General features: G+C 38.1%; 1 protein-coding gene across 17 annotated transcripts in view; it reads left to right on the top strand.

The window, feature by feature from the left end:
* TCF4 (transcription factor 4) overlaps positions 1-21,109 on the top strand; it is a 333,674-nt gene that overhangs the window by 292,662 nt on the left and 19,903 nt on the right. For all 17 annotated transcript variants that reach the window (XM_017657168.3, XM_017657163.3, XM_017657164.3 and 14 more), the window contains 4 exons: positions 3,728-3,795; positions 4,914-4,992; positions 7,793-7,869; positions 10,553-10,756. In XM_017657168.3, the coding sequence (XP_017512657.1) occupies positions 3,728-3,795; positions 4,914-4,992; positions 7,793-7,869; positions 10,553-10,756 (428 nt within the window). The remainder of the gene's footprint in view (positions 1-3,727; positions 3,796-4,913; positions 4,993-7,792; positions 7,870-10,552; positions 10,757-21,109) is intronic.

Genomic DNA, 21,109 nt, shown 5'->3' with positions numbered 1-21,109 from the left:
GTGGCTTTTGTAGTAGAAACATTATGTCCATTTCCCCTGAGGACTTGGTTTCACAGTAATTTTATTACTAGAGTAGTCACATAGTATTCACTTTGTCTTTTATAAGAATCCTGAGCCTTAAATATAGTCGGGTGATGAACAGGCACAGAGCATAAGAGTAATATGAATTGTATCCAGTGGTGTCATGGCATCTTAGTTACAAAGACCACCAGCAGAGAACAATAAACTAGTTTGATTTAAGTCTTCTCGTCCATTTCCTGCATGTGGTCTTGGGGCCCAACTTCCCCCTGCATTCCTGAGAACCCTCCTGCTGAAAATTAGTGCCTTGTAGCCCATATTGGAGTCTCATTCTAGAGCCTGCATGCCGTCATAGCGTGCCGGAGATTCTCTTCCCCTTTGTCATCTTTATAGACAAGTTCGTGACATTGTTATGCTGCTTCCAATAGTTTAATAACATGAAGGCCACTTGGACACAGTTCAGAAAAACCTAAATTTTAAAAATCTTGCTTTTTTCAGGCAAATCCACTATGAATTGTACTTCTTAGTCCTTTTATATCTTCATGATGTTCTCAGCCTGAGGTGATGGATGTGCAATAAAGGGATAACATATTTTCCAAATTCTGATTTTTCTTGAGTTGGTCCCCAGGCACCACTCATCCTAGTGTTTTGATTAGGGTGTGTTCCAACAGGAATTGCCACTTCCCCAAAGCTGAGATTGAGTCCGAGGGTGGTCCCCCATGTAGCCGAAGACACCAGACGTCTTCCTGCTTCATCTTCCAGCCGCCAGCAGCACCTGCGCTCAGACCACCTCAGCAGTGCTTGGGGGCTGGCAGTGCCGAATCCTCCTGCAAGACTGCAGTTCCTCTTAATAGCTGCTCATCTTCCATTCATATTTATGTTACAGCTCTACTTAGAGACTGATTATTTTTTCTCCTGAGCAAAGGAAATTGATTAGAGCTAAAATAGCTTAAGAAATCAGTCCGGCCTTCACCAAGTAGGAGCAGTAGTTTGTATCTTTATTTCTATTCTGTGGGGATTTTGGTTAAGTTCTAATAATACAAGTTGACAAAACCTTGGGCCTAGAATAGTAATCAAGTCCTGTTACATTAAAGCCAAAAAAAGGTGGATTTGATGGGCACAGAGTTTAATTAGAAGTGTGTTTTTACTAAACCTGACTCGTTACTCAATATAGAAGACATAGCCTTTGAGTAGAAATATATTCACTTTCTGATTGTTTAGGCCCCATGGCCTATCAATCACACAAATAAAAAGAGAAACCTTCAAAAAAAAAAAAAAAGACCCATGTAGTTAACATGTTCAGGGACTTTTGAAAATGTTTCTTCTCTACTGTTTCCTGGAACAGAACAAAAGGCATTCCAAGTGAAAGCGCAAACTGGCCCCAATAAACCGCTTTGAAATTTAAGCCCTTGGGTTTGACTTTCCAGCTGCTCCAAGGTAGAATGGCTTCATGTTAAAAAATAGCCTGTTCTTATCAGTGGCTTCCATGAGTAGCCTTTGTAGTTTTCTGAAACGTTTTCATGACAAAACGAGGTAAGGAGTCGATTCTATTTTTTATTTTACTTCCTGAATCCTAACATCTCCCTCTCTAAAACAGGGACTAATAGGAAGTTTAGTTAAAAAGGTATAGTACAAAAGTAATCATAATGGTAATGTCTTGCGTCTTCTGAAGTGTGATTTTATTCTGTATATAATTGATATTTTTAAAGTTCTTAAACTATTTCTATTGGTTTTCACTTGTTTCTGGTTGCTTTCATGAAAATACATTTTGAAAAATTTATTCTCATTTTAAAGTTGTTTAGAGGAAGAATTAATCTTTTGAAAGCTACTACTGTAGCAAATTTTATCTGTAATTGAAACAATATCTTGTCATTTTTGGTTTAGGTTCTTTGTAGGTAATGTAATTTTGTCCAGTGTAGCTCTGAACTTTCATTTCATGAAGATCTAATCAAGCAGATACTGCAAATTATTTTGACCGATACACCTAAGTTTTAGGATATATAATAATACTCCTGTGAGACAAAAAAAATATATATATATATAATATACATATATATATATAAATAGCCTCCAAATACCATGGTAATATGTGTTGAAAAACTGCTAGTGTTATCTGTGTTTTCAAAATCCTTATTATTTTCTCTTTGGAATTGTTTTTAGTTTTAAAAGAACCCTTTAGTGCAGGAATCTTCATTTTCACACCAGGTATAATTTCAGTTATCTCCTAGCTTATATTAAGTATTTTTAATATACTTGGGAATTTATGATTTCCTTCTACTAGCTCAATCATATGATGCCAGACCCTCGTGTCAGAGAATTTGCTTACACATACAATCCTTAGTGCTAATACCCAATATACATTTTTAATATTAGGAATTAGTGATATGAAAAAGAACAGATTTTGTCAGAAGGTGATTGTGTTCTTTTTATCACATACCAGTTTTCTTTCAGTTTTAGTAATTAGCAAATGAATACGGGTGTGGGTTTTGTTAACCAAATAAAGCACACTTCAAAAGGCTGTCTGACATACCCAACTTGGAAATACATAAAAATAGCAAGCATAATTTAACTATGCTAAGCAGAGGTCAGGCGAATGAAATTATAACCTAGAGAGGCAGAGAACTTGACCACTTGAGATCTGACCCCACCACTGCATTGTACTGATCTGGAAGCAGATGTACCATCTGCCAGCAAGGGTGTTCTCTTGGGTCATGGATAGGGCTGGGAATTTTTTAAAATTATGTAAGTGTGCAGTGAAGTTCTGTTTGGATTAATCAGTTGATTTAGGATTTCCTTTCCTTATTTCACAAAATAGTGAAAATCATCTCCTGAAATTTAATTGGTTCTATTTAACTACTTATGTCTATTTGCTATGTTGAGGCCGTAAATAATACAGTACCTAATGTTGTAGGCCCTGTATTAACCAGAGCTGGCTTGGAATTATATACTAGCATCTGTATGTTTTTCTTAACAGTACTCTTTGTTCGTCTATTTTGTAGTTCACAGTACCAGTATTTAAGATGATAGACATAACTTCATGAATATGTGGCCTTATTTTGTCTCTGGACTTTGAGACCCTGTTGACTTTTAGAAACATGACAGCTCAGATTCTTTTAATGTGAACACAGGCTTAACTATGTGAAGACTACGTTATTTAAAATATTTTTAAATGTTCTCTTCTAGGCAGCCAAAACCTGTGATCGACTTTTTTTGTTTTATTTTGTTTACTGTGGAACTCTGAGAGGAGCGCCTCATTTTGCTATGTATCAAAAAAAAATTTTTTTTTAATTTGAAAGCATGTGTAAATTATTTGTGAAGATAATTCAATTTCCCATATACAATACAAAGAAAAGCCAAAGCTGGAGAACTTCAGAGACCTGAAAGTACTGCCTACTTCTCAGCAGTGAACCTGACGTGCTTACTTGCCCCTCGTTCACCCTAACTACCCATAAGCAACAAGGGGGACAGTAATAGCAACTAAAGCACTTCATCTTTAAACCAAGGTGTCAGGTTTATATTTTATCTGTAAAAAATGTAACATGAATATATTTGACATCTACCTCAGCAAACAAATTAATGCTAATTAAAGATTAATGTGTTGTAATTAGCATTAAAAATGCAATTAAATTGTGAGTAAATGGACCAGGAATAGAAAATTGTTAGATGTCTCACTGCCTGGTTTTTCATATTCTGCCTTTTGTTTTTGCAGCAAATAGAGGAAGCGGGGCAGCAGGCAGCTCCCAGACTGGAGATGCTCTGGGGAAAGCACTTGCTTCGGTGAGAAAATATTGACTCTGGACTTCCTACGTACCATAGTAGAAGGGTGAACTTTAATCAAAAGTGGACATTTGGAATTGTAGAAAATGAATGGCAAACAGCTTTGATTTTGGGAAATGCTAGCTTTCTTGCACGACCATTGGGAAATTTGAGGAGAGAGCCCTGCTGTCAGGGCATGACTGTTCCCTTCCATCCTGTCCCTTTACCGCGGTGCTAGGCGGTACTCAGTTACAGATCTGTGGATTTGCTCAGGACTGTTAGTTCTGTAGATTTCCTCTCTTGATTTCTTATTTTTCTCTAAAGCCATATGGGTGTTCATTGACCAGCTAAGACTGACTTTACAAGGGGCAGTTCTAAAACACTCTGGAAAACGCATTTTTTAAGAAAATGACCATAACTGAGGTCCATGAGCAATTGTCACGTAATTGGCACTTAGGGACTCAGCTTCTCTGCCTCACCTACCCACTGCCAGGAGGCTAGAACTGAAGGTTTCTTGCTTGTTCACTAGTGACAAAATGACACACCTTCTCTGTCTGAGGGAAGATGCTTAGTATTGCCTTGAAAATCTAAACGTGGTCATTTGCAAATGTAAGTGGAGATTTGTTGCTCTAACATTTTTGTCTCTCTGTTTTTCCTTATCATTAGGACATAAAATAAGTTTGATTTATGTTAGCATTGTGACCTAAGTTAAAAATTTTATTTATTCTTGTGCTTGGACTCAAATGCCTTCATCATAGTGAAGCAGGAGTTGTACAAAAATCTTAGAGATGATGCCATCTGAGCTGTTTTGTGGAGGAGGAAAGGGAGGTTTGGGACATGTCTGTACTTGCTTGTGGCCACAGAGCCATGGTAGGAAGTGGGCGGGGAAGGACTGCAACTGAAATCTGCCTACCCCCGTCCAGTTCTGTTCCCACTATCTTATACAACATCAATAATTCTTATTTGGAAAAATTCAAGTAATGGTTTAAGTGTTTCATTTTAGAACATGGGTACTTTAGCTGATTGTTAAATGTATTTTGTGACTTGTAATTGCACTAACACTTTGTAATTTAAGAAATTGATTATTTATTCCTAATGAATGAAGATTTGTTGTTGTTTTTTTTCCCCACTGTTTTAAGATCTATTCTCCAGATCACACTAACAACAGCTTTTCATCCAACCCTTCAACTCCTGTTGGCTCTCCGCCTTCTCTCTCAGGTACTGTACTGGGATTCCCATTCCGTCATGAGACTAGTTCTCGAGGGTGATTTACTCCTTGTCCTTCCTGCTCTTGTTGGTGGAAACTCATTCCCTCCAGAAGCTCGAAACATAACATTTCCAAGCAATTAGAAGTCAAGACAGACTGCCATATGAAAGTACAGTCGTTTATATCCAGAACTCTTCTTAAGTATTATATGGTTTTAGAATATGCAGACATATGAAAAACTTACTTCTTAAACTTTTCTTAGCTCTGTAGAAGATACTGAACAGAATAAATACTCCCAAAATATCTCAGATAAAAAACCCAGTTAATATAGTCACAAATTTGAATATAGATTAGTTATCAAATATAGATGGTCCGAAAGGATCATTTCCCACAGAAGTTTTAGATGTTCCAGATTTCCTCTTTAAAGTCCATGTCATTGGAATGTTTAAGAAAAACTGTGATTTTGTAATAAATTGTAAAGTAATTGTGTGAGTAAAAGGGGATGCTGTCTTTAAAATATAACCAATTAACATGACCTGTGCCTTCAAATGATAGAATTCTAAGTTATTGAATGATGTTAGCCAAGCATTTCACTTTTCAGAGGTTCATTTAAGAGGCTCATTGCCCATCCAATATAAATGCTTCCAGAAGGCCCTGTCTGTTGCATGTCTCTGCTCTTTGGGAAGAGGACAGGTGACTTCTAAAAAAAATGAAATCACATCTGTACCTGATTTAAAACTGGCCTTATGGTAATTTATAATGGAGTCACTTACCTAAATGTTGCCTTCTTGGTCCCTGTGCTATTCCCTGCATGCAGCACTCACATGGTGCATTATAAACTGGAACCCCTGGTGGAGAATGGAAGGTTTCAGACTGCCGCAAAGCTTTCAAAGGTGATGGCCATGGCTTAGGTGGGATTTAGTATCAGCCTTTTCCAAGCCTCCATTGACATGGTAGAGTAGTCATAGAACAGAGAAGGGTAGCTGGACCTCTCAGTCCGTATGTCTATAGGGACAAAGTTGAGACTGAGAAGAAATAGGGATGTTATTAACAGGATAATAGAACAGCAACAAAATACCCTCCATGACAGAACAGGAAAAGAAAGTTCAGACTTGTTACACACTTCTGGCTTAGGACCATATTGTTAGGTGCTGGAAAATGATCTGAAGTGTCAATTCCCAGAAACAGAAGGATGGAGACATCATTCAGCCATTGAGGAGGGTGAAGAGGGAATTAAGCAAGGAAAACTCCACATTCCCCATTTCAAACAAACTAGCTCTAATTACGTCTATTTTATAATCAGGGAAAACAATTCTAGAGCCTCATAAAATTTGAGAACAACTATTTTATAGACTAATGCTCTGATTTTACAGAGGAACGTTCCAGGGTCCAGAAAGAGTACATGACTTGCTGAGATTATATCAGTAGTAATATCAAGCTGCTGATAAGAATCCAATGCCCACCGTTCTGCCACTCCACTTCTAGGTTAATGATGGGAGAGGAAAGTTATGATGCACGAATCGTTCAAGAAAATGCCCCCAGGTACACTAAAAGGGAGCGGTATACTCTGTGTGGAAGACATAGAAACAAGACTGCTTTGGGGATCCCAACAGGGCATCAGGGAAGACTGCATGTTAGGATGTAAACATGGGGATACATGGCTATTTCTACATCAATGGCTCTGTCCAGATTCTGTCACTAAAAGTAATTGAACAAAATATCTTATTTTCACTTAGAATAAAAGTACTCACAAATGCACACCCAGAAATGACAGGAAGAGTGGATTTCCTAAGTGTTGTGTTGGGGCATGATATTTCAGTGAGACCACAGATTTTTTCTTCTTTTCTTGAATTGTTTATTTTCCTAAGTTTTCTACACTCAGTATGGATTATTTTATATTTAAAAGTGGTTTTAATTTTGTAGGTTAGATGTGTAGTATTCATTATAACAGGAATCTTCATTACCTTCAAGTTCAGTGGATCATAAAGTGTTTTCTTCAGAAGTAACTACTACTTATTACTGTTGTTATATTGAGTTTTTAAAATTCTGGTTTAGTGGAAAGCTGCCATCTAATTTTATTCCTTTGAAAAGTCTGGAAGGCCTACCCCTTTCTAAGGATCATTTTTAAAATAAGTAGCAAAGCTGTTTTTCATTGGTGAGAGAATTTTGATTTAACAAACTGGCTTTGTATGAAGGTGTAACAGAAGCCCTCCTTTGCACTCTTAAAAGTATCTTGACTATGTAATGATAGTTTTCCTTCAGTAGGAGCCCTTCTCTAGATAAAATTCAGAATCGATTAAATGTTCTCTTTTAGGAGAAAGCCTGAGAGACTTCTGAGTCTCTGTAAAGTCTTTGTATTTTATATTTAAAGTGGTTTCCTTGTCCCTAAATTCTGGCACAGAAAGTTTACATTGTCCAAATGAAAATCAGCATTGCTGTTTCAGAAAGAACTGTTTAGACTCTAAGAAGGGACTAGCGGTTACCAAAGGGAAGGGGATGAGGAGGGTGGGTGGGGAGGAAGGGAGCAGGGGATTAAGGGCAGTATGGTCAGCACACATAATGTAGAGGGTGTCACGGGGAAGGCAGTACAGCACCAAGAAGGCAAGTAGTGACTCTATAGCATCTACTACTCTGATGGACAGTGACTGTAATGGGGCTGGGGGGAGCTTGATAATATGGGTGAATGTTGAAACCACAATGTTGCTCATGTGAAACCTTCATGAGATTGTGTATCAATGATACCTTAATAAAAAAAAACTGTTGAATGTTGGTGAGACTTAGATCTCATTGTAATTCCCATTTGAATATCAGCAGGCACAGCTGTTTGGTCTAGAAACGGAGGACAGGCCTCATCATCTCCTAATTATGAAGGACCCTTACACTCTTTGGTGAGTCTTGTCTGCTAATCTCCAGCCATTTTCAGACCATGTTTCTCTTTTTGCATCTAGTTCACTCTCCAGGGTTCTCACTTCACTAATAACTATAGTGACATCAAGCACACAAGTTTGATAGAGCCAGGTTTACTAGACTATTCTTACTCCTGTTCGTGGATTGTAACCCAGATACTAACTACTACAGTGGAAGGCCCAGGGCTCTAAATACCTGGGATACCTGGGACCAGATAAGAGTTAAAAAATCCTACCTATCATGATAATGGCCCCCTCTGCATCTTTGGGAAAGATGCTGGTCAGTGATTAAATAACTTTCCTGACATGAGCATGCTAGAGTTCCAGCTAAGCTGAATGCCTGAACACTTGAAGATTCAATATACCTCTGCTTTGCCTTCCAGACACAGGGCTATAGGGGCTTCCCTGTTGATCTCCGAATGAGAAGCCTATTGTCTGTTACTTTGCTCACCCTGGTTTTCATAGAAAACTAGAACTATCATTAAATCTCTGCTCTCCTAGCTGAAAATTTCCATGGGTGTAAGTAATAGTATAAATACTTGCATGATGATTCAGTGTCTGACACTCTAGTCTTTCTCAACTTAATGTGGATGGGGCTGGAAATATGCATGAAACAGTGATGCTCTTGAAGTACTTAGTCTGAATATGAATCGGCAGGGGAGGGGCAGCAAGGAGCTCTTCAGTCCTACAGGGATGAGTTTCCCTTTTTTCCTCCATATTTTAAAATGGAACCTGCAAGATCTGGATTTCTCTTGTCTAACTTGAGGTTGTCTTGTCAGCAGTTCAGAGTCCCCTTTCTTCCCTTCTGGCTTATTATTTAAATTAAAGAAAATCTAAAAATGACAATACAAAGGTGGACTTCCCCCTTCACTGTGCTCCTTGCTGCAGTGTGAGAAGCATCCAGCTAAAGGCCATCTCAGAGTGATAACATGTGTGCTTCCCACCCAGCCTATGCTAATTAACCTGCAGCCCGCATCCAGGGAGTCCAGAGTTATTTTAAGTGTTTGCCTCTATCAGTTATTCACTGGGACTCCGCTAGCAAAACTGAGTTTTGTCCAGTGACAGAACTGAAAAGACTATGTTTATCATTGTGAACTATGGCTTCAATTCTGTCTGATTTCTTGACACTTGAGGGTATTTGCAAGCATAAACTGCTCTCTCCACCAGGAAGCTGTGAGCCGGAAGGAATGATAGACACATGTATTATTTCTTTTCATGCTTACATTTACACTTGGAAGTATATATGATCATTCCCATTTGTATAAACTATGAAGCGTAGGCTAAAAGAAGTTCAGTAACTTTTCAAAGGTCACATAAGTAGCAGAGCTAGGAGTTTAGGGGAGGCCCCTTAACACCGAAACCCACCCAGTCAGAATGCTCTGTACCACAGAATAACTACATTAGACACACATTCTTCCTGTCGGTATAGAATAATTAGAAATTGTTTTTCACATAGACTAGAGCTGGTACATCTGTTTGCACAGCCCATTGGAAATTTAAGCAGATTGTGGCATGATCTAGTACAAAGAGGCACTAAATTTGAAGTCACAAGACTTAGATTCCAGCCTTGACTGTACCATTTGCTAGCAGCTTGACACTGAGTAAATAATTCACCTAATTTCTTTGAGCCTCATTTGCACGTCTATACAGAAGGGATAATAATGTCTTCCCTGCTTGCCTTACACGTGTAGAATGAGGATCCCATGAGATGGTATATTTTAAAGTGCATACTAGAGAGTGGTATGTAAGATTATTTGATCACACTGAGAAAAATGAATACACATATACATGTCTTTTTTCTTTGCCAAAAACTGTAGTTTAGGTCTGTTCTCGTTGTGGGAAACTAGCATCTTAATGTCTGGGGTGAAAGAAAAGGTCAATTGGTTTTTAATTGTGTAATTCAAGTATAAGGCAGTGAATTGTATACAATGGTAAAGTCTTTGGAGTCAGTCAGAAGCCCCTGGTGAATACTTAATTCAAGTCTTTGTGATTCTTCAGTCTTGAAATCTCATACCACTTTCGTTGACAGAATTTTTGTAACTTTTTTTCTGTAACGAGTTTGAGTCCCCACTTCCCTGTACACTCACACATAGAAGTTGGTGATAATAAATAGAAAGCAAGAAACGCAAGTAAAATTTTGATAGTACTCAAAAAGAAATTACCATCTCTATGCATTTGCCTGTTCCAGACTTGATACTTAGCACTGTGTCGTACACCACAGAGGAGACCTGGGCAATGTGCTTTCAAGAAGACAATTTAATTGAGAAACTATAAATAGGTCATCTTTATACTGTTAATTTTTTGAAATCTTTAACTAATGCCTGCCAAAATGCTCCTAAAATTCAATAAATATTTTTCTTTTCTAAAGTAATCTGAATTCTTTCAAGCTAATGCAATATGGTATAGCACATATTTGTTATATCCTGGCAGAATTACTGAATTTCCTTTGTTCATGAAAAATACTATAATTATAACAACAGCATTTTTCATCAGTTTTCTGGGAAGGTCACTGTTTATTTTTATTATAGTTTTAAGGAAATAAACTTTATTGTAAGAATATATTCAGAACTCCAAAGTGTGGTTTGTACCAACTCAAGTTTTACTTATATAACCTATGCATGCATCTCAAACAAAATCAAATTTCACATCATTTATTAATCAACAGCAAAGCCGAATTGAAGATCGTTTAGAAAGACTGGATGATGCTATTCACGTTCTCCGTAATCACGCAGTGGGCCCGTCCACAGCTATGCCTGGTGGTCATGGGGACATGCATGGAATCATTGGACCTTCTCATAATGGAGCAATGGGTGGTCTGGGCTCAGGGTATGGAACCGGTCTTCTTTCAGCCAACAGACATTCACTCATGGTAAGTGATGAAATTTGTTGACTCTATAGTTACTGTGTACACTTAGAATTTTAAATATAAATACTACTGCTGCTGTTTTATTCTCTTTGAAGTTTTATTGACATATAATTCACTAAATGTACAGTTCACCCATTTAAATTTTACAATACAATGTGTTTTATAGTATATTCACAAGGTTGGGCAACCATGGCCACAGTCTAATTTTAGAGCAATTTTCCCCCTGCAAAAGTAAAGAAATCCCCATGCCCATTAGCAGTCACGCTCGATTCTGCCCCCCACCCCCACCAGCCCCTGGCAGCTACTAATCTATTTTGAATCTCTGTAGATTCACCTAGTGTAGATATGGGCTATAAATGGAATCATAAAATATGTGGTAGTCTTTTCTGACTGGCTTCTTTCCAAGGTTTCCTTATTTCTAAGGTTTATACATGTTTTATCCTATATCAGAGCATCATTTTATTGCCAAACAATATTTCATTGTATAGCTACACATTATATTTATCCATCATCAGTGATGGATATTGGGGTCATTTCCACTCTTTGGCTATTAGGAATAATGTTCCTGTGAACATATATGTACCAGTTTTTGTGTGGACACATTTGCATTTCACTTGAGTATATACCTAGGAGAACATTGCTGGGTCATTGATGGTGTTTGAAATTCCACATCTTGGATTGTTGGCATATCAGATACAAACAGGTTGAAAAAACTTATTTTATTAAAAAAGCCAAAGAGATGTCTTTTGCTTCTGAATGTGGAAGGTGGAAATATATAGTGTCTGTCTGTCTGAATATGTGGTGTGGGACTGTGTAGTTTAAATATAGTAGTTTTACCACTATTTATAATTATTTTTTATTTGAATAATATTTAAACAGGTTTTTCTGTACTACAATTGGAATTTAAGTTTTGCCCATTACTTTTGGAAAGGATTTGGAAGTGCATCTTTTTTTTTGGATGATTACAAAACTTCAGAAAATTTTCCTAACAAAGTATTAAATGATGACAGGATCACTAACTGAGTAAAAAATTGACTTTACTAGTGATTCTGTGTCATTCTTCTTGGTGGTTCTGTCTGTCATTCTACAAACCCCTGCCTGATCAGCGACCACTTTAGTTGTCCTGTTTTGTACCATATAGGCTCCTAAAAAAGTTGCTTGAATGAAGGTCCATTTTGCATTATTACTGTAGTGTCCCTGGTTAAAGATGATTCCAGAAGGAAATGAAAAATAAGTACAGGTTATTCTGAGGCTCTTTAAGTTCTTGCTCAATTGTATTTTCCTGCCTTCTTTTCAATTTCTTTTAATAAAAAACTAAGATTAAGAGTACCATCCTAAGCAGTGTATTATGGAAACCTGTAACCAATTTGAAACCAAAAATACTAGTTTATAAATAGAAGCAATGAACTCACTTCTAAAACGTGGAAAGATATTTTTGAATGCCAAAGCTAAACCTTTTTTTCTTTTTTTCTTTTCCTTGACCTCTATCCTAAAACTTCATCACTGAGTAAAAATTGTTTGTCTATTCATGGCAGTCGCTAAGAGTTTACAAAAGCAAAATCTAGATTTTAATTTAGCTTGGCCTCAGGTAATGTGTTAAATACACTTGGGATGCATATAATATGAGGTTTTAGTTTGTACAGCTCTTTCTTTAAGCTACAGTGTCTAAACAATACTGCTTTTAATTAAGAAATCTGGCTTTATTAAAAGCCAGATCTGTGACTTATAACCATTTCTGTATATCTGCTCTCAATCAAGAAAAAAATAGTTTAATTTCTGTAGCTGGGTTCATTTTGCATATGTTAAACGGATGCAGCGTGCACCCAAGGCACTGCTTCAGAGACAGGTTTTTCCATAAATATGTAAAGTTTGCTCTTAAATTCCAGATGTAGGTTAAGTGGTTCTTTAAAATAATAAACTGTACGTAGATGCTTTTTGGAACTGTTTGACCTTCAGACTGCCTTCTCTTTGAGTCTGATGCAGAGGTGGGATAGGAGGAAGACACTCAGATTGTATTTGGTGATAGGAAGTTGCATCGACCCAAGTAGAGGGGAAAGGAACAGAAGGGACCAGAGCAATAGAAAAAGAAAGAATCTGCCAATACTACACAGAAAAGTCTTTGATTGGACTTTGAAAACTATGCAGAAGCAGTAAAGCTGCTAGTTTTGCTGATGGGGAAATGTTCCTGTTCACTCCTCTGGAGCCATTTATAATTCAATCAAGGACGACCACAGAGCCTGCCAGATAGCAGACTAACTCCAAAGATGTGGCGTGGCGACAACCTGCTGCCCTTTAGACCAAGTGAGGTTTGGCGGTCTTTATTCTTACTACTCAGATATATTCAGGGGGGTCCACAGGATCTGAGCTCCTCAACCCAAAACGCTCATGTGTGTGAAAGAGATCGGATTGTCATTTCTTCCCTTGTGCAAACTGGTATGAATTTTCAAAGAAAAATATAAGAACAAAGGAAATAGTTTTTGAATTTAGTCAGGCCAAAGTTAGCCTTTGACCATTTCATACATTCCACAATAAAAAGGAAGTTGAAGGGGAAGGAGAAAAAAAAAACCCACCCCCTGTCCCCCGAACAACAACAAAAAAAATTCAAGGAGGATACTGGTAATGTTTTCCACATTTAAATTTTAATACATGAAACGGGCTGTAAAACTTTGGCCAGCTGCAGTAAATAAAGTGGCAGTGGGAGGTATGCACCGGAAACCTCGGCCGAGGGAGCACTGTGGGGGTTTCTTTCCCAGCGACACACCTCCGTTTGTTCTAGAGCAGAAGCATGTTGTAGTAACTTAAGGCCCATCCCAGGCTTCCTTTTGTTTTGAACAAATCTCCTCTATAGCTCTCCTTAATAATTCCTTCTAATTAAGCAGCAGACTGCCTGAATCCTCTTGACCTCCATACTCTTCTCGTTTCCTCTCTACCGCCTTCTGAAAATCAAAACAAAATGGCTTGATGAATTGGACGATGATATAAGCATTTCTTTCTGCAGCAGCTTGAAATTGTGGTGGGGAAAACTGTGGTTCTGCCTCAGCTATTATGTTATCTCATTTAATTGCTAACATATTGTACTTAGCTTTTGATTCATAAAATGTTTTCCTTGGAGTTCTGAAGTTGGTCTTCAGTGATTTACTGAGTATTAGTATAATGAACGGGACTGTTTTTCACAGCAGCATGGCTCATAATACTAGAGCCAATGTTGTATACTTGCTGGCTTTCTAGACATTATTTGGCCATCCACTTTCCTGATAGAAATTTCACCAGCTTTCCATTATCTGCAAGATACAAGACCAGTTTCTTAGCCCAGCATATTAAGCCCTATTACCATTTACCAAAAGCCTGTGTTCAGCTGTTCCAATATGCGGTAGCATTTCCAGCAACACCAGTCTATGCACATTACCAGAATTTGCCCTGCACATTCTCATTAGGTGCTTCCTCTGAATCTATCTGGTTTGGCCTGACCAACTTACTTCCCTTTGTCCTTCTCATTGCCACCCACTCTCAAAGCTCTGACGCAAATTCTGCCTCTTCCAGAAAGCCTTCCCTGGCTACCGCCACCTACGATAGTCGTTTTCTTTTCTGTTCTCATAGGACTATGAACCATACCATTGACAAGATCTTACCCAGTAATGCATAGCTATATATGTCTTGTAGGTATGACGTTTGGCTTACCAACTATATTGTAAATTCCTGGAGTACCGTGTGTTACATTTTGTTTCCCTCCCAGTACATAAATCATCAGTCGAAAGGGAAGAAAGGAAACAATTATTTTCTGATTGTCTGACAAGTTTCCAGCCCCTCTGTGAGGTTCTCTATATACATTATCTCAGGCTATCGTCACAAGAGCCGAGGGAGGATACTCATGTCGTCCATTTGAGGCATTGATCAAATGAGCCTTAGAAGGTTTGAATAGTCTCAAGCCATAAAGCTAGATTTAAATTCAGGTGTGTTAACTCCACATTTCATACTCTTTTTCACTACCATGAGCACTCCCTAGAGATTTTCTGCAGGTACACCTTTTAAAGAACTAATTTTAGGGTGGTAAAAGCTTGTGATTTTCAAATCTTGATAAATGTTGGTTGATGAAAGATGTTTCCACATATCTTATGGCCACTTTCCCAGAGCAGTTCTCTACCCAAATGTAGAATGTAGAAGTAAAGAATTTTTGGGTTGAAATAAGGGAAAACCATTAGGTGAAGGGGGAAAACCATTAGTGAGAACGTTTGATATCTCAATTTGGGAGATGGCTACATGTGTGTGTACACATGTCAGAATTTATCAAACTGTACACTAGTATTTATACATTTTATTGTATATGCCTCAGTAAAAAACCCACAAAGAAAACAACAGCAACAAAAAAAGGACATTTTTCTTCAATGTGATTGCATGATAGATTAAAACCCACATTATCTAAACACACATTCTTAAATCAACATGTCTGTGTTAAGTGGCAAGAGGTATGAACTCTCCTTCCTAGGATCCTGGAAACACTAAGTTTTAAATTATTAGGTAATATTTCTCACTATACCACCCACTTTTCTAACAGAATCAAAGCAGAAATTTCTGAATATGAGAGAATAAGGAAACAGCTGGGTTGTCACTAATCTCATTAGAAACGTTTTACACAGACATCTCCTCTGTGCCTCAGGTATCTCCATGGTTAGTCCCAATATTTAATCATTTTATATATTCTTTTAAACAAATTATTGAAATAGCAATTTGCTGAGTATAATTCTTTCTAGCATCCATTCAGTATTCAAATACAAAGATGACACCTGAAAGAAAGCCTTTCAGATGACCTGATCTTTTTTAACTGAACAAGAACAAAATCCACATCAAAATTATCTTCTGTATGTGCTTCTGATTACTTGTCAGTAGGGTCAGCAACAACGGGTTCATTTAACTAAAAATCTCATATACTATTAGTGTGGTTCGCAGACCTTTTTTGCTTAAAGTCCGTTTATTCATTTCAAAAAGATTGAGTGGTTACCAAATGCCAGGCTCTGTACTTAAGGTGTGGTCTCTGCTCTCAAAGGGGTTCTCAGTCTAGTAGAAAAGGACACATATTTTAAAACAAATTGCTACAGCAGTATAGTAAGCCGCAAAGCAGAGCAGGGACCCAGCTCCGTCTTGCCTGAGAGGGAAGGACATTACTCCACCTCTTGCTTGATAGAGGAGTAGTGATCTCCTAAGGATCTAGTTATTCTAGTTGGCTTAGGCTTAGGGGCAGAGGAACCCTTAGAAACTCACCACTCACACCTGTCCTCCACAGTATCGCCTGAGACGCCTTCCTAGAACCCCCAGGTAGGTGTGGCACACATTTCAGAAACCACTGATACAGGCCAGTCTTAGCCCAGTTTCCCTCTTTTAAATAACAATTTTAGTTTTATTTTGGTTTAAAGAGAATTTATCACAAGAGCATGCACTTGGTGATAAAGCTCTTTTGTATTTCACTGATGTTAAACATATGAAAACTTTTACCGCTTAGAGCCTCATCCCATGAACGTCTTAGTTTTGCTTTCGTAATTCTTAAGAGTTAGGATCATTGAACTTTAGATTCTAAGAGCATCCCAGAAGTCATTTAGCTTATGGTCCTTATGTCACTGCTGAGGACTGAGGTCTGGAAAGGGGAAGTGACCCAAGCACGGGTACGCAGTAGTTAATGGCCAAGCTAGGATTAGAAACCAGACAAGCCAGCAAGGAGACCAGCAGTCCGTACTAAACACCACACCACCGCAGCGAACTTCCTCTCTCACCTCAGACCATAGCAATATCAAAACTGGCTGGATGACCAACTGTTTTGTTACTCTGACTGAACGGATGAAACCCAAGAATATTCTTTAGTTGCACCTTAGCTCCGTGCAACAAGTTGCTGGTTAGCTCTGCCATTCATACCTGGCAACAAGAGAGGGCAGTGGGCAGCCATACGACTGATATCCGGGGTATCATTCACTGGTATGTTGTCATGCAAGTAGCAGAAGAAGTGGCCTTCTTCAACAAAGGTATGAGTCACAGAAGCCCTGTAATCTTCAGTCTTGTTTCTCTTGGATTTTGATTTTGATTCCATGTATATTTTAATACACACTTCATTTCTGAGCAATAATTACTGTAGAATTTCAGGGGCTTTAGATGTCATCTCTACTCAAATCCCCCTATAAATTCCCTGCCAAGTGGTCAGCAAGCCTCTATCAGCCTCCTTCCGCCAAAGTGAGTAGCTCTAAATGACCACAAAGTCCATTTCCATCAAAGTTAGAAAATTCTTCCTTATGTCTGGCCAAATGTACTTATCTGTGCAGTCCTCACTTTTCTGCCCTCTGGAGTTACCCCTTAGTCAGCCCAACAAATACTTGAGACACTCACTTATTTGAAGAGTCTATTCAGTATTACTTCCCTAGGCTAGACATTTATATCTTCAAACATTTGCCCTAAGAAAAGGTTTTGACTTTATGAATTTCCAGTGAGTTCTCCTTAGTTTAAAAAGAATGCTTATTTCTTTTCTCAAGGACCTTTTACTGTGTAGAAAATCAAGCTGAATGCAGTGCTCAAGAAATTGTCATGGTGGACTAGAATGCTTCTCCCACCAAACCCATTCAGTACATTACATCTTCATTAAAGGCTACCTAACAAGATCCCATTAACTATGTTTGATGACTTCATCATTTTCCTGACAAATATCAGCTGAAATTCATAAGCCACACATCTCTCTCAACTATCTTTGTGCACTTTCTTGTATCACTACAAGACATCACATAATGCCACTGAATTTCACATTGCAGCCTTCAATCTGTTTCCAGTCTAATCTGTTTCTTTAGGTCCTCATTAAATCACATACTCTGCCAGCTCTATGGCTGGAAATTTAATGGATGCCATTAATGCCCACATTTAAAGCCACAAATAAAAAGGGTGGCCAGGGGAGGACAGCAAAAATCCCAAAGCTCAGTACTACAGACATATTCTCTATGCTTACATCATCCCCTGCCTTCGGGTTTAATATTTCAACCAGTCTGTCCACCTAATTTTACTCTCATGCAGTCCACCTTTTCTCATTTTGTTGATAGCATTATCACAAGACACCAGGCATGCAGCACCCCACGAATGAGGAAATGAGGTTTGTCCAGAAAGACCTGTTCTTGGTGAACCAAACTGAGTTTGAGAGGTCATTGCCTGTCTTTCAGAGCACTTTGAAAATAATTTGTAAATAGCCTATTACAGAATTTCACCCAAACTCTGAGTCATTAACATCATCTTCTGTAGCTACTGTGTTGTTTTTTTTCTTTAATTAGGATATTTGCCTATCTCTAGTGTTGCATCATCTCTCTAATCTCCACTATTATCAAATATTTCTGAGAATAGATTAGCAATGTCAACTGAAAGTTTTTATCTATGTCAATATCATGCTTTATTTCAAGAAAACTTTCAGAAAAAAAGGGCAGAGGGAAAAGGAATTGAAGAGCTTTTATTTGAAAATTTTTTTCCCCAGCTTTATTAGAGATATTATTGACACCCAAAATATGTAAGTTTAAGGTGTACAATGTGGTGATTTGATACATTGCAAGATGATTACCACAGTAAGGTTAGTTAGTTAACATCTCCTTCCCTCACATAATTGTCTTTTTTGTCCATGTGTGTGGTGATAACTTTTAAGATCTGCTCTAAACAACTTCCAAATGTATAACCCAGTGTTGTTAATGACAACACTGTGCTGTACATTGGATCCCAGAATGTGTTCGTCTTAGAGCCGGAAGTTTGTGCCCTTTGATCAACATCTCCCATTTCCTCCAGCTGCCTGCAACCACCCTTCTACTCTCTTCTTTGACTTTGTTTTTCTGTTTTTTATTTAAGGTTCTACATATAGCAGAACATACAATATTTGTCTGTCTTTGTCTAACTTAAAGAAATTCTCTTAATCATGGATTAGTTACAACAGCTTTAGAATTCTTGAGCTCACCATTTGATATTTCTGCATTAATTTAAGCAGAAGTCAAGACGCTTTGAATACAGCCATAACAGTGACACCATTTACACTCCATTAACAACCCCTCAGACAAATGTTTAGGACATGATGCATGTCCCAGATCCCACAGCAGTGGGTCCAAATTAGTTACATACCCATCTTTTTCCTCCAATACCTATTTTACTTAAATTCAGGCCCTGTGATGTAAAAAGAAGTCAGGGACCATCAAATTCAAAGGATGCCCTTTCTCCATGTTTTTAGGACAAACCCAAGCCTCACTGCCCACTCCCCACCCCACCTTCCCCCCCACCTATGTGTTTAGTGGCCTGGTATCATGAACTTTAAATATTGCTTTCTTCTTAAATAATAGAAAAAGAAAACAGGTAGACCCTTTGAATAATGGCCAACATTGTATTTTGTATTAAACTTTGGGGACAAGCACACAGTACTAAATTGCCCATACTTTAGAAAAGGTGCAACCCTTGCATTTAATAAAATAGTATTACCCTTGTTTTCTCCAGAAAACAAATTTTCGGGGGGAAAAATATTGTGTATATTAGAAAATACACAGGTGTTGAGTCACTTATTCTCAATCTCTGTACTGCAGATCCTTTGGGGGTACACAAATGGGCAAGGGAGAGTCCCAGATCCTTTAGGCCTTCAACTATGGGGGGGTGGTAACACAAGTGTGTGCCTAACTGTAATGCAAGGTAGAATTATTATGTGACCTGAGAAGTGATTCAGGGAAGGAGCTTTATCCAACCCTAGGGGACAGCTAGGGAGAAATTCCTGGAGAAGGTGTCATTGAGCTCATATTAGAGTCTGCATAGGATTTCAACAGAGAAAGGGCATTATACAGAGCTTTAAAATAAGCATGATTTTTAAAATATGCAGAAAATAAAGGATCTTATATGCCCAGATGGAAATTAAAAAATTGCCTGATGATACCAGCCTTTGCAGCATGCCGGCCAGGGCTGCGTTGGGTGAAAAGCCCCTCCTCGCAGCACAGCAGCTCCAACAATTGGCTCGAATATTTCACATGAGAGTCCACAGGAAGAGCGACTTTTCATGTATATTTTTTACATCCAAATTAAATTAACTCATGGAATTTTCCACCCTTAGGAATTAAAGTAGCAGCTCATGAAGTAATTCAGTTATGTCATTCATACCAAAACAGAAAATACTGCAGCAACTTGGCACTGTTTAAAAGCCAAAACTAGGCCTTGGCCATTTTATATTTTTTCAAAACCTGTGGCTGTTGTGTTATTTTAACTTTTATTGTGGCTGTAAATTTTTCAAATCAAAAGTATCTTAATTACTTAGAAAACAAAAGTATAAAATGGGTTCAGAATAAGAAGAGGGTTCAGGCAGAGCAGCCTTAAGAGGAAAAGCCTAAAAACAAAAGCTCTAACATTGCGTTTCTGAAACTCGAAGATTCTACCTAATTGGTTGACATTCACAGTTGTGCATAATTGTAGTTTCCTCTGTATCCATAAATCATCTCACAACTATAAAGTTGAGTTTAACCAAAAGATCTGTCCAATATTAATTAAATGACATCTTTTTGGGAAGCGTTGTCCTTTTACAATAGCCACATTCATTTTCAAACAGTTAATTGGACGTATTGTCAAAAACCACAGTATTGAGTTTCCACATTTTAATTTCACATTTGCCGTCTCCCTGGTTTCTGCACACGGACGGGTCTCGTTTAGAGCTGAAAGTGTGTGAAAGTTATTGGAGAATGGTAGTCTCTGGGTAATGTTTCTGTAAGCTGCCCAAATTTCCCCCCTGTAGTCTAGATGGGAAACAGCTGGTTTTTGTTTAAAAAGCTGTTTTGCGAAATGTCTGAATCTTGAGGTGTGGAACTGAGGTCACCAGTAAAGCAGGTGCTTGGGAACAAGGGAGAGAGACTCCGGGGGCCAACAGCCCTGTAACCTTCTGCAGGGCGCTTCCTATGGAGGGAAAAAGTGTTGAAGTTGGCTCTTTATTTAGTACACAAACAAATATAAGTAAGCAATCATATTAGTGACGCCATTAGAAATTGAGTATCTGAACATAGCCAGCCCTTGAGTGAATAATTAGCCTAGTCTGAAAGAAAGCAAAATGGTCCTTTCCCTCATAAGGCTTCAAATACAAAAGTCCAAGGTTTTGTTTTCTTTAGATATTTTAAGTGCTTGGATTTCCTCTTTAAATATACCCACAGCAAAAAACTACAATTGGACATAAGTAGTACCTTAGCTGAGTATGTCCTCCAAGTTCATGGGTGCAGTCTAAGGGAAAGGGAGAAAAGAACCCGAAATTGGCAAGACCAATGCCAGGGCAGTTTTGAAAAAGGCAAAGACACATGTGCAATCACTAAAGTCCAGTGCACGTCAGATACCCACCAGTCTGAAGAT

Source organism: Manis javanica, chromosome 9 (assembly GCF_040802235.1).
Source record: "Manis javanica isolate MJ-LG chromosome 9, MJ_LKY, whole genome shotgun sequence".
NCBI classification, from domain to species: domain Eukaryota; kingdom Metazoa; phylum Chordata; class Mammalia; order Pholidota; family Manidae; genus Manis; species Manis javanica.
The sequence above is the reverse complement of the archived record's forward strand: the minus strand, read 5'-3'. Positions and strand labels throughout refer to the sequence as shown.